This window comes from Chelonoidis abingdonii, chromosome 2, assembly GCF_003597395.2.
Source record: "Chelonoidis abingdonii isolate Lonesome George chromosome 2, CheloAbing_2.0, whole genome shotgun sequence".
In the NCBI taxonomy this organism is placed as follows: domain Eukaryota; kingdom Metazoa; phylum Chordata; order Testudines; family Testudinidae; genus Chelonoidis; species Chelonoidis abingdonii.
In genome coordinates, this window is record NC_133770.1 from 1080658 (window position 1) to 1098605 (window position 17948).

Here is a 17948-nt window from a genome sequence, read left to right on the forward strand (position 1 = left end):
TGCCCAAAGCCCAGTCTGGGCAGGGGAGGGGTCAGCGGTGCTGTGAACCCGGCTGGGCAGGGGAGGGGTCAGCGGTGCCCTGAGCGCTGGCTGCAGGTGCCCAAAGCCCAGTCTGGGCAGGGGAGGGGTCAGCGGTGCTGTGAACCCGGCTGGGCAGGGGAGGGGTCAGCGGTGCCATGAGCGCTGGCTGCAGATGCCCAAAGCCCAGTCTGGGCAGGGGAGGGGTCAGCGGTGCTGTGAGCGTCGTGCACAGGTGCCCGAAGCCCAGTCTGGGCAGGGAAGGGGTCAGCGGTGCCGTGAGCATGGTCTGGGCAGAGGAGGAGGCTCTACGGCAGACGGCCCTTGGCTCTGGCAGGCAAGGCCTGGGAATAAGGAGTAGGTTTTCCCCTAGGAGGGTCACCCCCTTTCAAACAACTGAGTTGGTGGGGGAGTGTTTGTCAGTGAATCCAAGCCAGGCATCTCTCTGACAGCTCCACTCTTATCTCAGCTGGCCGAGCCGGGCTGGGTGCAGGAGTCTCTGGGGGAGAGCCCTGCCCTGGCCTCTATGGGAGGCTGAGTGGGATGGCAGAACGGTCCCACAGCCTGAAATTGCTGACCCTGGGGAAGCTCCATGCAAGTCTGCAAGCTGCAAACCCATAGCTACTTACAGAGGGGACACCTGGCCTGCCCCCCTGCAGCATCTTTCTGACCCCTGTGCACTGCTTTGGAGGGGCTGGAGCCCCCGGCTTCCTTTATTTACCCTCCGTATACAGGCACAGGGTCCATCTAGGCTCCGACTTGGAGAGTAACTCTTTCTGCACCAGATTGATAGCACAGGCTGAGGATCTCAGATACTTCACACACCCTTGCCCATGAGCACCAAGATCCCCTGGGCTGAGGGGTCAGAGTTAAGGGGAGGGTAAGCGAGGGGGTAGGGCAGAGTTCAGGCTCATAGAGCTCCCAGCCTGCGGGGTGTGCTGAGCTGTCTAATCTCATCGTCAGACTTGTGCAAGCTCTTTGCTGGCAAGTGGGTGCCCTGGCCTGGCTCGGAGCTGGGCGGGGGGGAAGTGGTTCTGGGCCCAGGGCTCAAAACTGCTCTTTGTTTCTGTAAACGCCCTTTGCTGTCCATAATGAGCCGCATTAGAGAAGGCAGCAAGTGAGCAGCGCTCGCAGGTGCTGGGCGAGGAGTAGCTGGGACAACTGTGCTGCCCTTGCTGCATGTCTGGGGGCCTAGGGAGCAGTGCACCCACCCAGCTCCCCCCATCCCTGACTGGTGCTTGCCTGACTGGTGCTTCCACCAAAACTGCCGAGCTGGAAACCCAGCTCGTCTGCTGGGCAAAACCGGCCCTGCCCGGAGCACACGTGGTGATCTCCCTCCACACAGCTCACCTGTCTGGGGAGCTGTGAATTAACTGCCTGTCTCCTGGTCGCACCTTCCAGCCATCACACCTTCCCACTCCAAACCCACCTAGTGGCGTCTCCAGTGAACGTGCCTGTGACTCGGTGTCTCTGCAGATCCCTCCCCAGATGGTGCCTCCGAGATGGAGCCAATTGTTGGGAGCAGAGAAATCCCAGATGCTCCTGGGGCGGGTGAGTGACGCTGACCCAGTGCAGGTAGCAAACTGCCAGCAGACGGACACCCTGCACTAGTGCTCCAGGCCCAGCAGCATGGCTGGAGCTGGCCAGTGGGTTGCTGAGCCAGCCACGGGCCCGCCCTTTCTGCGGAGCAGGCGTCTTGGCAGTACTCAGGCTGGGCTGTTTGTGGAGTTCTGGGGCAGCCCTCAGTGCCGCGAACCCTGTGTTAGTCCTGGCCCCATGAGGGAGCTGGATGTGCCCAAGGGTCTCCACTCCCAGGACAAACCCTTGCCTGAAGGCACTGCCCAGTACGACTCCCAACACCTTCTGCTCGCTGCTGCTGCCAGAGCAGTTGGGAGGTGCCCACAGGGCTGGGCGCGGGGAGCCAAGGGGGAGAGCAGTTTGTTCCCTGCAAGGGTCCCTGCCCAGTGCCTGCAGCGGGTAGCTTGGAACTGAGGATCCCCGCAGGGTGTGCTAGGGTGTGGGGGCTCTGGCCCAACACAGGGGGTTTGGAGCCCAGCTGCTCTGGGCTCCTTCCTGATTCTGTTTCTGCAGCAGGCATTGGGGGCTGGAGCATCAGAGAGGAGCAGAGCGACACGCTAGGATCCCGGGCTGTGAAAGCAGAGAGCGCGTCCGAGAGCCTGGGCTGTGGGGAGCCCCTGGCCCCAGGGAGCGGCCATGTCAGGGATGTGCTGCTGATCTGCACTGAGTGCGGGGAGAGCTTCACGCATCACGAGGCCCTGATTGCCCACCAGCGAGACCACACCGGGCAAGGGGCTGGGCCCTTCACCTGCCCCCAGTGCCAGAAGGGCTTCAAGCACAGAGCCAGCCTGCTGGCGCACCAGCGCGTGCACACGGGTGAGCGGCCCTATACCTGTGCCCAGTGTGGGAGGGGCTTCCGCTACAAGGCCTGCCTGGTGGTGCACCAGCGTGCCCACTCCGGCCAGCGTCCCCACAAGTGCCCGCAGTGTTGCAAGGCCTTCCTGCAGCGCGGGGACCTGCATGCCCACCTGCGCATGCACACGGGCGAGCGCCCCTTTGCCTGCTCTGAGTGCAGCCTCCGCTTCCCGTCCCGCCGGAACCTCGCCTGTCACCAGCGCCAGCACCCGGACCTGGGCCCCCACCAGTGCCAGCAGTGCAGGCGCAGCTTCCGCCACAAGCGCAACTTGGTGCGACACCAGCGTGGCCATGCTGGCACCCAACCCTACCACTGCCCCGAGTGCGGGGATGGCTTCTGCTACAAACAGAGCCTGGTGGCCCACCAGCGGGAGCATGCCACTCCCCGGCCCTACCCCTGCCCCCAGTGCGGCACCAGCTTCCAGCACCAGGCCAACCTGGCTATCCACCAGCAGAGCCACGCCCCCCCGGCCACCTACACCTGCCCACAGTGCCAGCAGAGCTTCAAATACAAGGGCTACCTGCGCATGCACCAGCGGAAGCACTTGGCCCCCGAGGCCGTGGGGTGGGAGTGCCAGGCCCTGCCCAGCGGGGGGAGGCTCTTTACCTGCACCCAGTGTGGGAAAGGCTTCAAGAACAATGGCTTCCTCATCATCCACCAGCGAGCACACGCGGCCGGGGCACGGAGCGCCAGCCCCACCCCTTGGGGCACCTAGCCCCTCTGCCAGGCCTCGTGCCATAAGCAAAGGGGCAGCATTGCCAAGGGAGCTCTGAGCTTGCCGACGGGGGTGCTGGCCATGGGCACAGTGTTAGAGAGAGGGGAGGACTGGGCTGCTGAAACCCAGGGTGGCCAACTTGGGCTACTGGCCGTTATCTGACAGCACCAGCTCCGGAGTCCTGGGAGAACGGCAGCTTCGCTTCGGACTCAAAGCGCGGCTGTGGTGCTGACAGGTGAAGGGTCCAGGGTGTCTGAGCACATGGGGTTTGCGGGGCCAGGGCTGGATCTTTCTGCTGCTGGCTGCTGCCCTGTTGCCAGAGGCGTGTACCAGCCCTGCCCGGTGCCCCCAAATTCCCTTTCTGGGCCTCTCTGCCCCATTTGCCCTTCAGGGAAGAGGCTGCTGAGCCTGGATGTGGCCCCAGGGGAGAGAGGGGCTGTCTGTCGTGCCACACACGCAGCCAGGCAGAAGGGGGGCCGAAGAGCCCTGAGTGTGCTGTGGGGGCCGGAGGAAACACTGCCCTGCGAGCTCCAGAGCTGCCTGGGTCACGGCACAACCAGGCGTCCCGCAGAGAGAACCACCGCTGGCGCAGCATGACACTGCACCCCTTCAAACTGCAATAGCAACCTATCCCCCACCAACCACTCCTGGGGTGCAGTACTCCCCCACCCCAACAAGCTTCCCAGATTGGGAGGCCTCTGCACTGGCTCAGAGCCTGCCCCTATGGCCAGGGGATGGGCAGGCCCCAAGGAAAGCAGGAGGGAGCTCTTAGTGGTTGCTGGGGCCCTGTGGCCAGAGCCGAGAGTCCCAATGAGCTGGGCTCTGCTCCCACACAGGGCCGGCTGCATGGGTTGCCTTGCTGGAGCAGAGCTGTCTCAGCAAGGGTGGGAGGCAGGGCCAGCCCCCCTGTGAATCATAGAATCTCAGGGTTGGAAGAGACCTTAGGAGGTATCTAGTCCAACCTCCTGCTCAAAGCAGGACTAATTCCCAACTAAATCATCCCAGAAGGTGCTTTTGTCAGCTGGGCCTTAAAATCTTAAGGAAGGACGGTATCCACCACCTACCCCTTCGCTAGGGAACCATTCCAGTGCTTCCACACCACTCCTAGTGGAATGTGTTTCCTAAATATCAACCTAAACCTCCCCCACTGAACTTGAGCCATTGCTCCTTGTTCTGTCTCTGGTACCGGCGAACAGTCTAGCTCCCTTTCTTCTTTGACCCCGTTCAGGTTAGTTTTGAAGCAGCTATCAAATCCCCCCTCATTCTTCTCTTCTTGCGAATCAACCATCCCACTTTCTCAGTCTTCCTACATAGTCTATTGTGTCAGACCACTATCTTTTTATTTTGCTTCGCGGACTTCCCATTTCTCACATACTTCTTTAGTGATGGGGCCCACAATTGGACCCATCTTCAGCTGCGCCCTCACCAGATGCTGAAAAGAGGGGAATGATCACGTCCTGTCTGTTGGCAATGCCTACTTTACGCCAAATGCTGTCTGCCTTCTTGGCAACAAGGAACCTGTGACTCTATCAGCTTTTGTTCACCTGTAACCCGAGGGTCCTTTTCTGCAAGAATGCTGGCCTGCCAGTTAGCAGTGCATGGGCTTTTCTTCTGAAGTGCAGGAATCTGCACTTTGTCCTTAACTGAACCTCTCAGGTTTCTTTTGGCCAGTCTCTCATTTGTCTAGGTCCCTCTGTTTCCATAGTCTCTACCTCCAGCTATCTATTGCTCCTTCCCAATTTGTTCATCGCAATTGCTGAGGGTGCAGTCACTACCCTTCAGATCCTTAATGAAGATACTTGGAACAAACGGCCCCAGGAGCGGACTATGGGCACTCCGCTTGGTCCAGCTGCCACTAGACATGGAGCTCGTTGATCCACTACACGTGAGCTCAGCGATCTAGCCGCTTTCTATCCCTTATTGTCCAATTCATCAGCCATCCTTCTTTTAACTTGCTATGATACAATACTGTGGGAGATGTATCGACGCTTTGCTAACGTCAAGGAAATAATGTCCACTTGGCTTTCCCCCTATCCCGGCAGTTATCTCCTCTTGAGCTCAGGTGACAGGCAGCGTGCTCCGTGCCCCATGCTGACTGTTCCTGATCACTTTCACTCTCCTTCTAGGCCCGCATTGTTCCTTTGATGGACCTGCGCCATGATTTTTCCAGGGACTGAGGTGAGGCTGACTGGTCTGTAGTTCCCCAGATCCTCCTTCCCTTTTTTAAAGATGGGCACTACATTAGCCTTTTTCCAGTCATCCAGGACCTCCCCTAATCACCATGAGTTTTCAAAGATAATGGCCAATGGCTCTGCAATCACATCCGCCAACTCCTTTAGTACCCTTGGATGCAGCGCATCCGGCCCCATGGACTTGTGCTTGTCCAGCTTTTCTAATTAGTTGGGAACCACTTCTTTCTCCACAGAGGGCTGGTCACCTCCTCTCTATACTGTGCTGCCCAGTGCAGCAGTCTGGGAGCTGACCTTGTTTGTGAAGACAGAGGCCAGGTCTACACTACGCGTGGAAATCGATTTTAGATACGCAATTTCAGCTACGAGAATAGCGTAGCTGAAATCGAATATCTAAAATCGATTTACTCACCCGTCTTCACCGCGCGGGATCGATGTCCGCGGCTCGCCATGTCGATTCCGGAACTCTGTTGGTTTTGGTGGAGTTCCGGAATCAATATAAGCGCGCTCAGGGATCGATATATCGCGTCTAGATTAGATGCGATATATCGATCCCCGAGCAATCGATTTTAATGCGCCCATACGGCGCGTAGTCTAGACGTGGCCAGAGGCAAACAAATCATTGACCTCCCTGCTGAGGCTGGTGGCAGGGGCCGATGCTGGCTGAGAGCAGGGAGGCTCCTTCAGGAGTGTCTGGGTCAGGGGCCAGACCCCAGCTTGGCTCCACTCGACACCAGCAGCCAGAGCTGGCGGGAGATGGGCCCCTGCAGCCCTGTGTTGGGGAGGGACATGGCTGGTGTCTTTGGAGAAAAAAGGCTGAAGCGCTGCAGGCAGGGCCTGGGATCGGGCTGGTGCGTGTTCTGTGCTGCAGGCGCTGCTGAGCTCACTCACTGCTAAGGGAGCTGGCTGCCCTCTAGGGTTGCCCTCCATAACTGGGGCTCTTGGCCTCATGCGGGGCCACTGGGGTCCGGAGTGTCCCCATCCAGGGGCTGTGCTCAGGCCGCCACGCTTGCATTGTCTTTGCCTGTAACTATCAGCGTAGCAACGCTCTCGTCGGCAGCCGGCTGGGCTGCTCACAACTGGGCCGTGGAAGCTGAGTGCTGGGCTAGCAGATTTGCAGGGCCGGGGAAGGACAAAGCCACTCTGTGAATGCTCTGGGCTGCGTCCAGTGTGGTGCAGAAAGGAGGGAAGTCGTGCCCCACCCCTGTTCCACATACCTAGAGCTGTGCAGGGAGAGAAGCAGGAAACCTGGGGCTGACCAGTTACCCCAGCACAGCCTGCAATGCAATGCAGTGCACAGCACAGGGTTGGGAAGCTGCCTGCCTGGGCACAGGGACAGGAGCCAGGGATGTCCCTTTTGCTGTTCCCATGGAAAGTCAGCAAATGATAAACCTGGAGCAATTGTGGTTCACATGCGCAGTAGAGGACGGGCAGGGCCTAGAGCCAGCTCCAAGGATGGGACTGGCCCAGCATTGCACACAAACGCTGAGATGGGCAGACTCCACTTCTCCAGGGCAACATTCAGCTGCCTTACCCATGAAACCATCCTCCTCCAATCCCGCGTCTCGGTCAGTGTGCACCTTCCCCCTCCTGCAGCCCGTCCTGCCGCCACAGACTCCTGCAGAGCACGGCGGAGGTTCGTCCCCACAGCTCTGTCCATCCTGTGCACCCAGTGAGGTGGGGACCTGTGGGAAGTACAGTGTGTGATCCTAATGCTGACCCACCAGGGACCAAGGGAGGGGTGACTGGGCTCTGGCATCTCCTAATTTCAGGGCTGGACTTTCACACCCTCATGCTCTTCCGATGTATTTGTTAAATAATGTAAAATTGCCTACAGCTGCCCATCCATGGCCAGCGTATGACTGGATTGGGTGTGGAATCTTTGCACAATGTGCACTTGGGCTGTGGAACTCACTGCCACAAGGCATCGGGGAGAGCCGGCACCTAGCAGGACTTAAAAAGGGGCTGGACATTTCCCTGGGGTGTGAGAACATGGCACTCGGAGAGGAAGGGAGCTGGGAGAACTGTGCTGCTCTGGGGTTGAGCCTGCCTCTCACAGCAGGGCCAGTGCCTTCACCTTTGGCTAGTGAGGATGGGGAGGGATGCAGATCCCAGAAAAAGGCTGAAGTGACCGGGCGCAGCACAGCAAGGTCCCACAGTAAAGTCTGTCTCTTCCTGGCAGATCCAAGTCCATGTCTGGTGGAGAAAGCTCAGCACGACTGTTATATTCCTTTAGCTGCAATAAAAGCTCCTTGTCACTGTCCAGAGTTAGTGCCAAGGACCTCAGCCTGCTTAGCACAATGGCAAATGCACCACCGAAAATCCTTTTAACCCAAGATACAGAAGCAGGGAAGCTAGTTAAAGCCCTTGAAATGGGAAGTCTTGAGTCAGGCTTTCAGTATCATCCTATGTTGCCTTTTCCTGGAGCTGGAGTGAGTTTTTGAAGGGAAAAACACCCTGTTTGACAGCCTGTTGCATGGATGAGGTGCGAGAGGGAATCCTTTGGATCAATTTCTGTGGGCGATCAAGACAAGCTTTCGAGCCGTGCCAAGCTCTTCGTCTGGGCTGGAAGAGACTCTCCAAGTGTGCAGTGGAACATGCAGTGGAACAGATTGTTTAGCGTAAGGAGTTAACCCATATTCGAAGAGACTGCTGATGTGAAGTGGCCCCTTAATGCCTTTCCATGTGTAGGAGAAAAAAGGGGAGTGGTTAGTGGGTGATGTTGTAATAAGCCTGAAATCCACCCCAAACACAATGGTAACCTCATCCACTGCATCCTCCCCAACAATCAGTTTACATTGAACAGCAAACACTTTGCCCAGCCCATGGGAACAGCCCTGGGTACTGGGAAGGCTCCCAGTGTGCCACCCTCTTCACTGGCCACCTTGAGGAAGGCTTTCTGGACAAATGCAACACAAAACCAGTGATATACAGCCATGATATCTTCATCCTCTGGGCAGACGTCCTAAACACCTTCATAGATTGCCATCCCAGCCCCTACCTGGCCATTAAACTGTCTCTAGAGTGCTCTCACACCAGCATCAGCTCTTTGAACACCACGATCAGCTTTAGCAACAGAACCCTACAAACAACCATACGGAAGAAACTCACAGATCACCCACCTTCATAGATCCAGTAACCATCCCAAATACACCAAGAAATCTCTCTACAGCCAGGCACTCAGCTACCACAGAATGTGCTCCAAGGAGAAAGTCTGGGATATACACCCTAACACACTGAAGAGAAGTAGATTGCATCATGGAACAGGTGACCCAGGTTAAACGTGTAAGCTCTGAGGCTTCTGCAGTGAAAACAGCAGCCGTGAGCTAAGAAGCAGAAAGTCACATCTTCACGTTCCATGCAAATTATATTAAACGAATGTAACAGCACCCACCGATGCCAGATACAGAAATGGGGCTTAAGGTGGTTAAAGAAAACTTTGATGGTGTCCGACCAGCAAGAACTCACTTCTCAACAGGTGTGGCTGTGAAATCCCCACTTTATTATCGTTTTGTCTTTACGGTCTCCATTTCTCTATGGTTTATCCATCTGGTCTCGGTCTGGGTTTGTGATTGATTCTGTCTGTTGTATAAAGATGGAACAATGAAGGCAGTGGGGTCTGACCTGGGGAAGAAGCATTTCACCCTATGTTCGGCCTGGTTAAAGAATTGTTTCGTGCCCATAGCTGGCTAACGTACAGATAGGCAGGATGTACGTTTCACTATAAAACTTGGGGTCCCAGTTGAAATGGTGGAAGAACTCACCTCCAGGACACAGCCCAGCTCAAATGAAAGCTGCCAGAAGACCCTGCACGACCCTGTGATGCAGCAACCAACGCTCCAGACGACCTGCACCTTGCATGGCCAGTACGGGGGGAATTGGCTGTGTACGCGGGAGTGGTGCGCATTGTGTGCTCAGCATGGGCATTCTGTCTGGTAACCATTAGTTAAGGAAATTATTGTTTAAGGCACTTTCAGTGGGGAAGGGCCCAGCAGAGCCCTGAGTCCATTGAAAATGGGTGTGAGCCCATGGAGGGGTAAAGTTGGGTCCCTTACTTCCTGAATACCCACCCAAAAGAGAGGGTGGGGGGTTGAGAGCCCTAAATTGTGTAGCTAAGAGAACAACAAAAAAGCCACTCACCCACACACCTAGTTGAATTCCAATGTGGGACAATAAGTGACATATGGGGATATCTTTAAACAGTTGCAGCCCATAGTCAGTGGGGACCCCATCCTAGAAGAAATCTTTCCTGAACCCCCTCTTCTGGTCTTCAAGCAACCCCCCCAACTTCACCATCAGAAGCAAGCTCCCCACAGACTAGGACACACCAACTCAAAGTGGCACCAGACTCTGCCAGAACAAGAGATGGAAAACCTGCAGCCATATCTCCACTGTTACAATGATCAGCCCCCCCCCCCCCCCCCGACACACTTTTCAAGGTCCGTGGGTCCTACGCATGCCTAGCACAACGTGTGGTGTACCTCATCCGGTGCACTAAATGCCCCAAAACAGCTGTGTGGGTGAAACCAGACAATCACTGTGCACTTGAATGACCTCAGACAGGAAAAAGACAAAAACATCCTATCACTGTGGGGAACACATCTCACAATGCAGCCACTCGCTATCTGTCAAAGGGAACCAGCACAAGGCTTTCAACAGAGGAGCCTGGGAACTTTAAATTCATCACTTTGCGAGACACCAAAACTCTCGGACTGAACAGAGACACTGGATTTATGGCTCATTGCAACAATCTGTAACCCACTAGCCCCCTTCTGGTCCCATGATTGCAGGGGTGTTACTGGGCCACTGCTCCTCAATGGCCTCTTAGAATCTGTATTAACGCCTTCTGCTAAACAGTGGGGCACCTTGGCTCTAGCTCTGCTGCTCTGGGTATGTCTACACTGCAGTGTAAGCCCAGGACTCAGAGTCTGACTTAAGCCTCCCCCGCCTTCTTGGGGAGGGGCGGGGGGAGAGAGTGAGAGTGAGAGAGAGACACCCACCCACCCCCCAAAAAAGGCTAAACCTGAGTCAAATTGGGACTTGGGGTCAAGCCCTGTTGCTCTGTAGTTTAGCTGCAGCCCCCACTGGCCTTGTGCTCTGGAACTCTGCCAACAGCATCCTGCCGGCCCAGGGGTCGACTGTCTTCGTGCTCCCCTGTTGCAGCACAGCCAAAGGGCTGGATTGGCCCCATTTGGGGTGGGTGCTAGGAAGTCTCGGGTACGGGGGTGGACTAGGCCCCATGTAATGCAGTGTGGATGCTGGAGCCCCTCGTTGGGAGCCAGGGTTTGGCAGTGCCTAGGCTGGGGTTATGCAGGAGTGTAGCTGTTCAGTCCCCAGGCTAACAAACCCTGGAGCTGCAACCTCACGTTCTAACCCTGGACGTGCCTGGCAGTGGAGACAGACCCGCCGAGCACTTCCCAGCCCTGACGACGCGCTCTGGGCCAGCTTGTCTCTGCCCCCAGCAGACGCTGAGCCCAGGAAAGCTCTGGCCTTGCCGCTCTCATGCCCTGGGACCAACAGGGCTGAAGCTGCACCGAAAGCAGCCTTTAGCTGGTAACCGGTGGCGGGGGAGACCAGCAGTTCTGGTTTGGCTCCATAGGAAACGGCCATGGCCCTGCTGCTCTGTCGAGTAGGAAGTACAGTGAGCGAAGGGTTCGTCTGGTCCTAGGAAATGCACCTCTCCGCAGAGGCAGTGGCTGGGCTGATGGAAATTCCTCTGTCATCCTAGCCAGGCCTACCCCGGCGTAGCGTAGGTCAGCTTAGCCCCCCTTGCAGCGGGTGGGCTGTTTTCCCAAGCTCTGAGCAGCACTGGCAGGCACCCTGACTAGCCAAGGGGCGGGAGCTGTCTCTGGGCTGGTGCAAGACCAACCCTGTTTCCCACCAAACACCTGCACACGGGGGGAGGGGCGGGGAGAAAAACAGCAAACCTGGAAAATGAACGTCTGTGTCGGGTCCTGACTTGCCCCCTCCCTGCTGGGGCTAGCGTGGGCCAGCCTCTGGCTGCGCAGCCACAGCCAACTGGCAACTGGACATCCTGGAGCTGTGGGGCCAGGCCTCAAGGTATCGCCAAAGCCCACCCGCCTTGCGGAGCAGCCCTATCGCTACCCAGCCCGGCCCTTGGTAATGCCTTGGGCTTCGTGGCCATTTTCTGGTCACAGGCTCACGGCAGCACTGCAAACTATCCAGCCCTGGCCAGCTGAGCCAGCCTTGTCTAGCCAGGAGGTACCCGTTGAGGGATGGAAGGGGGCACTTGGCAGGGACAAAGCTGCGCGGTCCAGTGTGGTCAGGCTTTCGCTGCTGGCACCCGAGTGCCTCACTCCAGCCTGGTCAGGACACCACTCAGGACCAGGCCAAGGCAGCACCAGGGTGAGGCCCAGGAGCAGCAGCTGGTCATGATGCCACCCGCTCTATCCTCTTGTCTTGCAGCCAGGCTGCCATCACCAGCTTCCCCCAAAGGGAGTGAGAGCAGAACAGCCCAGCCTGCAGGTACTTCGCCTCATTCCCAGCACTGGTTCCTGGCCTCTCATGTCCCTTGTCTGCCTGGCTTGGCTGTCTCAGTTCCAGGCGGAGGCGGATGCTACACGGGCTGTGATGGAGGAAGCCTTGGTTTTGAGGCCCTGCCCGCACTGGGTGCAGGCACCTGTCTGCTCAGGCCTCTCCCTGCCCCCCGGGTGCCTCCCCGTGCAGGATGTGGCTGCCTTGTAGCAGAAGGGCTGGTGTGATGAGAGCTGGGGAAGGGCACTCGCCCATGCATGGGACTGTGGATGTCCCGGCTCGCTGTCACTGTGGCAGGGGCTCTCCCTGCTTTGCATGCACAAGACTCCCTGCTGCAGGAACTGGTGCCTGCACCAAGTACAGGTAAAGGGCACATCCTGGCCTGGCCACCTTCCCACACAGGGGGCTCAGCATGAGCTCTGGCCCTGTAAAGAGCCCAGCCAGCCCCCCTAACCCAGCAAGGCCTCTCTCATGGGAGACCAGGCTGAGGTGGCACCTGCAGGACATGCCCCCTGCTGGGCACTCCCCAGGGCCAGGAGCTGCCCTCCCTGGGGGACGCTCCCCCCCACACCCCAGCCTCTCGGCTGCTCTCTCTGCTGCCAGCCGCTGGGATCCTGGCGTGTTGCTCTGCTCTTCGGTGCTCCAGCCGAGACAAACTCCCCTGCTGGGTCAGAGCCCCCCAGTGCTCCCCGTACAGGGATAAACCTGCCAGGGGCCCCCAGCGCCTGCTCCCCGGCTGCAGGCCCCAGGCCAGAAGCCCTCAAGGGAATAAGCTGCTCCCCCCACCCCCCACCAGCCCATGGGGAATCTTGGGGAAGCTGGTGGGGCCTGTTGGGCTTGGTGTGTGCCCCCTCCCTCCCGCTGGGCTCTCACCCAGCAGCAGCGAGCAGCCAGTTAGCCAAGGGGCGGGCCCCTTACCTGCCTCCAGGCTGGGGCCCTAGGGAGAGGGGGCTGGGCCACTCATGGCTTCTCCAGGAAGCTTTTCCTGCCAGTGCCCCCATGCTGGAGGGGGAGAAGGCTCTGGCCTGACCCGGTACGGGCCTGACCCTGTATTAGGGGACAGGCTGGGCGAGGCCAAGGCTCCCCCACCCCCAGTGGTTCAGGGGAGGCATTTCCATGACGCTGGTGCTTCCTCCTGGGCCTTTGCTAGGATGACAAGGAGAGGTGGGGGGAGAATTGAGCGTCACGCCCTGGCTGGGAGTGTCCTCCCCCCTCCCGACCCTTCCCCTCAGCCCAGCCATGCACCACATTCTGCTTTGGGGCCTGCAGCTCCGGCCCTGGGGCAAATAGGTGAAATTAGCCAAACCCAGACCTGTCTTTTCTCTCCTGCTGGAGGCAGCTCCCCAGAGCAGGACCCCCACCCTTTGCAAACATCTTTGCTAATATTTGCCCCAGAGCCTGTAGGGGGGCTCCAGGCTCGCTCTGCAGTATGGCCCCCTGCGCCAACCCATTAACCCCACCTGTTCCTGTGGGGAGAACCAGCCCCAGGTTCCAGCATCTGCACCTGAGCAGGGCCCGTGCAGCACCTCCTGTGCCCATCAAGCCCCCCCAGCCCTGTTCCTGGTGTCCCAGAGTGACTGCACCCCCACCCCATGCCCAGCCCCTTGGGCACATCTGGGGTGCTGCCAAGTGATCCCTGCGCTCATCCCCAGGAAGAGGCTGTGGCAGTGGGTGAAGCCCCAGCTGCGGTGTAGGAACCCCGGCACCGGCACCACTCCAGCTGCGGTGCAGCTGCCCCGAATGCTGTCCTGGGAAAGAGATCACTGGTAAGGGGGCACCTCGAGGTGGGGAGGGACCAAGGAACGCACCCAATGGGGGCAGTTGGCAAAAGCTGTCAGAGGAGGAGGGAAGGAGAACCACCTAGATCTGCGCTAGCGGCAGAACCGGAGCCGAGGCAGAGCAGGATAAAAGCAGAGCACTGAGACACAAGAAGGCAGAAAGGAGGAAAATAGAAAAGGTTTCGGGCCAGAAGAAGCACCAGACCAGAGCTGGGTACGTGAGCAGAGACTCTTCCAGAGGGGAAATAAAACCTCCAGCCGTACTGGACCCAGAGTCAAGGGGAAAAATTGAACGGAAATATAATTAATGGAAAAAAAACAGACTGAAAAGCTGGGCTAGATGAAAACAAGAAACCCTCCCACCCAGGACCCACCGTAAGGAACAGTTAACAGGTAGCCGGTTGCAAACAAGCAAAAGGAGATGTCACCCACCACCCAACCTGTGGAACTCACTGCCGGGGGATGGCGAAGGCCAAGGCTGTAACAAGGTTCAATTCCTTATGTGTAGGTCCCTCAATGGCGATTAGCCAGGATGGGCAGGGACACAACCCCATGTTCTGAGGGGCCTCAGCCTGTTTGCCAAAAGCTGGGGCTGGACACGAGAATGGGTCAGTCCACGTTGCCCTGTTCTCTTCAAGCCCCTGGCACTGACCCGGCCAAAGGCAGGATCCTGGACTAGCAGGGCCACAGAGCTGCCCCAGTCTGGCCACTCTGATGACTAACCAGCTGCTGAAGGGGGCTCAGAAACCCGCCTTGTGGCCATGCTGGGCGGAAGAGGTGCCGTGGGGGAACATCCTCTCTGGAGCACGTCAAGCCGAGGGGCAGCAGGAGGAGTGGGATGTACAGCCGGGGCGGCAGACCTGATGCTACGGCTGGTAGTGGCGCAGTGAGCCCCGCTGCCAGGGGAGGATGAGCAGCGGGTGGGAGCTCACATAAGGCAGTGGGTAGCAGCACCGGCAGGACGTGCTGGGAACGGGCCGTGTTACCGGGTCTGGGACAATTTGGCGGATCCCAGATGAAGCTCGAAACACGTAGAATGGCCCCTGTGCCCTGCTTTGCCCCCACCCCCCAGCCCAGGCACCCTGGGCAGGCACGCAGGGTCCTGGCCCAAACCCGTGGGGGAAGGCTCGTTACCGGGAAGGGGGCAAGGAGCTGGGGGCCCAGGGAGCTCCGTAACCCATGGGACAAGACCTCAGAGCAGATGGACCTGGAGACTTCGCTGAGCCCATGAGGGCGGCTTCTCAGAGCCATGAGACCCAAGGGCTTGGCCTGGGTCCCCAACCAGCCCCACAGCCCCTGGGAACTTGGTCCCTCACCCCCCAACCCATTACTCTGCTTGCCTGGGCCCTCGCACAGCCCGAGTGGGGTGAGTCCCTCGGGAGGGGGGGGGGGTCTGAGTCACAGCCCCAGCCCCATGGCAACCTCCAGCCCCCTGGGAGCCCTCACCTGGTAGGGGGCACGTCCAGAGCCCACTCCAGGCATGGGGTGATGTGAGATGAGATCACAGGCCAATCGCCATGGTAATGAAGTGAGTCTGGTTGGTCCTGGCTCCCCCTCCCACACCCAGGCTCAGCCCCACCCCCGACAACAGCTGCGCTTGGCTTTTATCGGTGGACGGGGCACATGAAGCTGGGCACCCACCCCCTTCCTGCGGCCACAGCTGGCTCCTGCCAGGGGTCGGGGGCAGAGCCAAGACCCAGGCCCAGCCTGGGAGCGGAGCAGAGAGGGAGAACGGGAGCCCCTCCCAGGTAGAGGACAGGGTTGGAGCTGGTCCCAGCCCTGAGGCAGATCAGAATGGGGGGCTGTGGCTGGGCCCCAACACCAAGGTAGGTGCACAGATCCAGTGTCTGCGGCGGGCTCGGCACAGCTCAGGCAGGAGCCAGGTGGGTGCCAGGTTGAGTGCCTGCAGCCGCCACGGCCGGACCCGTCCCCGCTCAGGGCTGCTCCGTGGCCTGTCTGCGGACAAGCTCAGCGTACAGTCCGCCCTGCCGCAGCAGCTCTGCGTGGGTCCCAGCCTGGAGGGAGACCAGGGGATGAGGGGGGTGTCACCAGAGCCAGCCACGCCCAATAGGTGCTCTGCCCAGCCTTGGCTCCGTGCCCCCTGTACACCCCTGAATATCTGTGCCCCCTCTCCCCCCAGAACACCCGTCTCGTCCTTGCGCCCTCGTACCCCCCCAACCTTTCTATAGCCCTCCCCGGGGACCACCCCAGAACACCTGTCTCATCCCCACACCCTCGTACTCCACCTCCAGGACCCCTCTGCTGCCCCCTCCAAACACCCATCTTGTCCCCGTGCCCTCGTACCCCCCCCGACCCCTCTAGAGCCCCTCCACCACAGAACACCCTGTGCCTCCAGAACACCCATCTCATCCCCACACCTTCATAACCCCCCAAAAACAACTTGTGCCCCTCCCCCGAGAACTCCCCCCAACCGGGGACCACCCCAGAACACCCTCCCACAGAGCTGCCAATCCCCCCTGACCTCAGCCACGCAGCCACGGGCCAGAACCACGATGAGGTCAGCGCACTGGATGGTGCTGAGGCGGTGGGCGATGACTAGCACAGTGCGGCCAGCCATAGCCCGCTCTAGCGCCTCCTGCACCGCCTGCTCTGACTCCGTGTCCAGCGCACTCGTGGCCTCGTCCAGGATCAGCACCGACGGGTTCTTGAGGAGGGCCCGGGCGATGGCCACGCGCTGCTTCTGGCCCCCCGACAGCATCACGCCACGCTCGCCTGCGGGGACAGGGGCAGGGGCTCGGGGGTTGACTGATTTTAGGCCAGGGACCCTCTCCCCAGGACCCTGAGCTAGAGCAGGGCTGCCCCGCGTGGCGAAGACCCCCCCCCCCGCCATATTGCCACTCAGAGCGGGTCTGGTGGTTGCAGCCAGCAACTCGGCATCTGCAGGACAGAACTGGAGCTGCTGGTCCATGGATGGCGCCCACTTGGCTCCACAGCCGTGGGCAGCAATGGGTGAATGGGGGGCAGAGGAAGGCGCCAGGGCCCTGTGCTCACCCACGATAGTGCCATAGCCCTGGGGGAAGCTGCGGATGAAGCTGTCGGCGTTGGCCAGCTGGGCCGCGGCATAGACCTCAGCATCGGACGCGTCGGGCTTTCCAAAGCGGATGTTCTCCAGGATGGTTGTTCCAAAGAGCGCAGGCTCCTGGTGGGGGGACAGGGACGACACTGCTTCAGTACCGGGAGCTGCCTGATCCCCACTGCACCCTCCCTGCACTCCACCAGACCGTCTCACTGTCCCCCATTCCCCACCAAGCCCCGCTCCCCCTGCGCTCTGCCGCCCTCTCACCTGGCTGATGAAGCCAATGACCTGCCCCCGTAGCCATGAGGGGTCCAGGGTGCAGAGCTCACACCCGTCCAGCATGATGGCCCCCCGCGTGGGCTCATAGAAACGCTCCAGCAGCGCTGCCACCGTCGACTTCCCTGCGGGGCACGGGGATGAGGCTGCAGCACATGGGCCATGACACAGCCTGGCACACAGCACCCCCGGAACTGCCCACAGCCCAGGGAGGGGCAGGGGACAGGGCTCTGACCCAAGGTGGTGCCGAGACAGGTGCTGTTTGGGACTCCTGGGTTGTGGTCCCGGCTCTGGTAGGGCGGGGGGCCCGAGTAGACTGGGAGCCAGGATGCCTGGGTTCTATCCCAGCTCTGGGGGGGGGTGGTAGGGCTGGGAGCCAGGACCATTCCCCTGTTCCCTGTGAGACCTTGGCTCCCCTCGCCCCTCTCTGGCCTGGCTGCCCTGCGAGACCCCACCTGTGACAGACTCGGGGGGTGCTCTTGGCACTCAGGGCCCAGGGCAGTCAGAGGGTGGGGGAGGAACCTGGGCACTTCCTGTGGTACCTCCTCCCGACTCGCCCACGATGGCCACTGTCTTGCGAGGGGGCAGGGTGAGGCTGAAGTTCCGTAGCACTGGGCAGCCGGGGCGCGTGGGGTAACTGCAACAGCAAGAAGGGAGGGGTCAGGCTGGGCAGGGCACACAGGATGGCCAAGTGCTGGGCAAGGGCGGAGCAGGACAGCCCTTGGGAGAAGCTGTACAATTGGGAATGAGGGACACTGGCAGAGCTGGGGGGCAGGGCTGGCCTAGGCTAGCAGGGGCTGTGGGTCAGGAGTGGGGGGGCACTGGCAGAGCTGGGGGGCAGGGCTGGGTTAGCAGGGGCAGCGGGTCAAGAGTTGGGGGGCACCGGCAGAGCTGGGAGGGGACAGGGCTGGGCTAGCAGGGGCTGCAGTTCGGGAGTGAGGGATGCCGGTGGCACTGGGGACAGAGGCTGCAGGTCAGGAGTGGGGGGCACTGGCAGGGCTGGGCT

General features: G+C 59.8%; 3 protein-coding genes across 4 annotated transcripts in view; 2 read left to right on the top strand and 1 right to left on the bottom strand.

Annotated features, from left to right (window-relative positions):
• The window catches only part of FASTK (Fas activated serine/threonine kinase), a 419919-nt gene that overhangs the window by 235203 nt on the left and 166768 nt on the right, over nucleotides 1-17948 (top strand). The window lies entirely within an intron of this gene.
• LOC116834208 (uncharacterized) lies at nucleotides 606-9463 on the top strand. Of its 2 annotated transcripts, none has more exons than XM_075062099.1 (4): nucleotides 606-1569; nucleotides 2110-3690; nucleotides 3739-5669; nucleotides 5967-9463. In XM_075062099.1, the coding sequence occupies exons 1-2, from the start codon at nucleotides 1521-1523 to the stop codon at nucleotides 3165-3167; spliced, it is 1107 nt and encodes a 368-aa protein (XP_074918200.1). In that variant the 5' UTR covers nucleotides 606-1520; the 3' UTR covers nucleotides 3168-3690; nucleotides 3739-5669; nucleotides 5967-9463. The 2 variants fall into 2 exon arrangements, with proteins under 2 accessions (XP_074918200.1, XP_074918201.1); XM_075062100.1 differs by having other exon boundaries at nucleotides 2113-3690.
• Nucleotides 15217-17948, bottom strand: part of ABCB8 (ATP binding cassette subfamily B member 8) — a 22741-nt gene continuing 20009 nt past the window's right edge. Inside the window, exons 8-12 of the mRNA XM_032796148.2 lie at nucleotides 17485-17579; nucleotides 16934-17067; nucleotides 16642-16789; nucleotides 16112-16362; nucleotides 15217-15644 (exon numbers count right to left, since the gene is read on the bottom strand). Coding sequence (XP_032652039.1) covers nucleotides 15564-15644; nucleotides 16112-16362; nucleotides 16642-16789; nucleotides 16934-17067; nucleotides 17485-17579 — 709 coding nt within the window. The 3' untranslated portion in view covers nucleotides 15217-15563. The remainder of the gene's footprint in view (nucleotides 15645-16111; nucleotides 16363-16641; nucleotides 16790-16933; nucleotides 17068-17484; nucleotides 17580-17948) is intronic.

Bases quoted from the DNA above. Each gene is read 5' to 3' on its own strand.
- LOC116834208 (XM_075062099.1), top strand. From the start codon at position 1,521: ATGGAGCCAATTGTTGGGAGCAGAGAAATCCCAGATGCTCCTGGGGCG. The intron at 1,570-2,109 runs GTGAGTGACGCT...CTGTTTCTGCAG, and splicing joins CCCAGATGCTCCTGGGGCGG to CAGGCATTGGGGGCTGGAGC.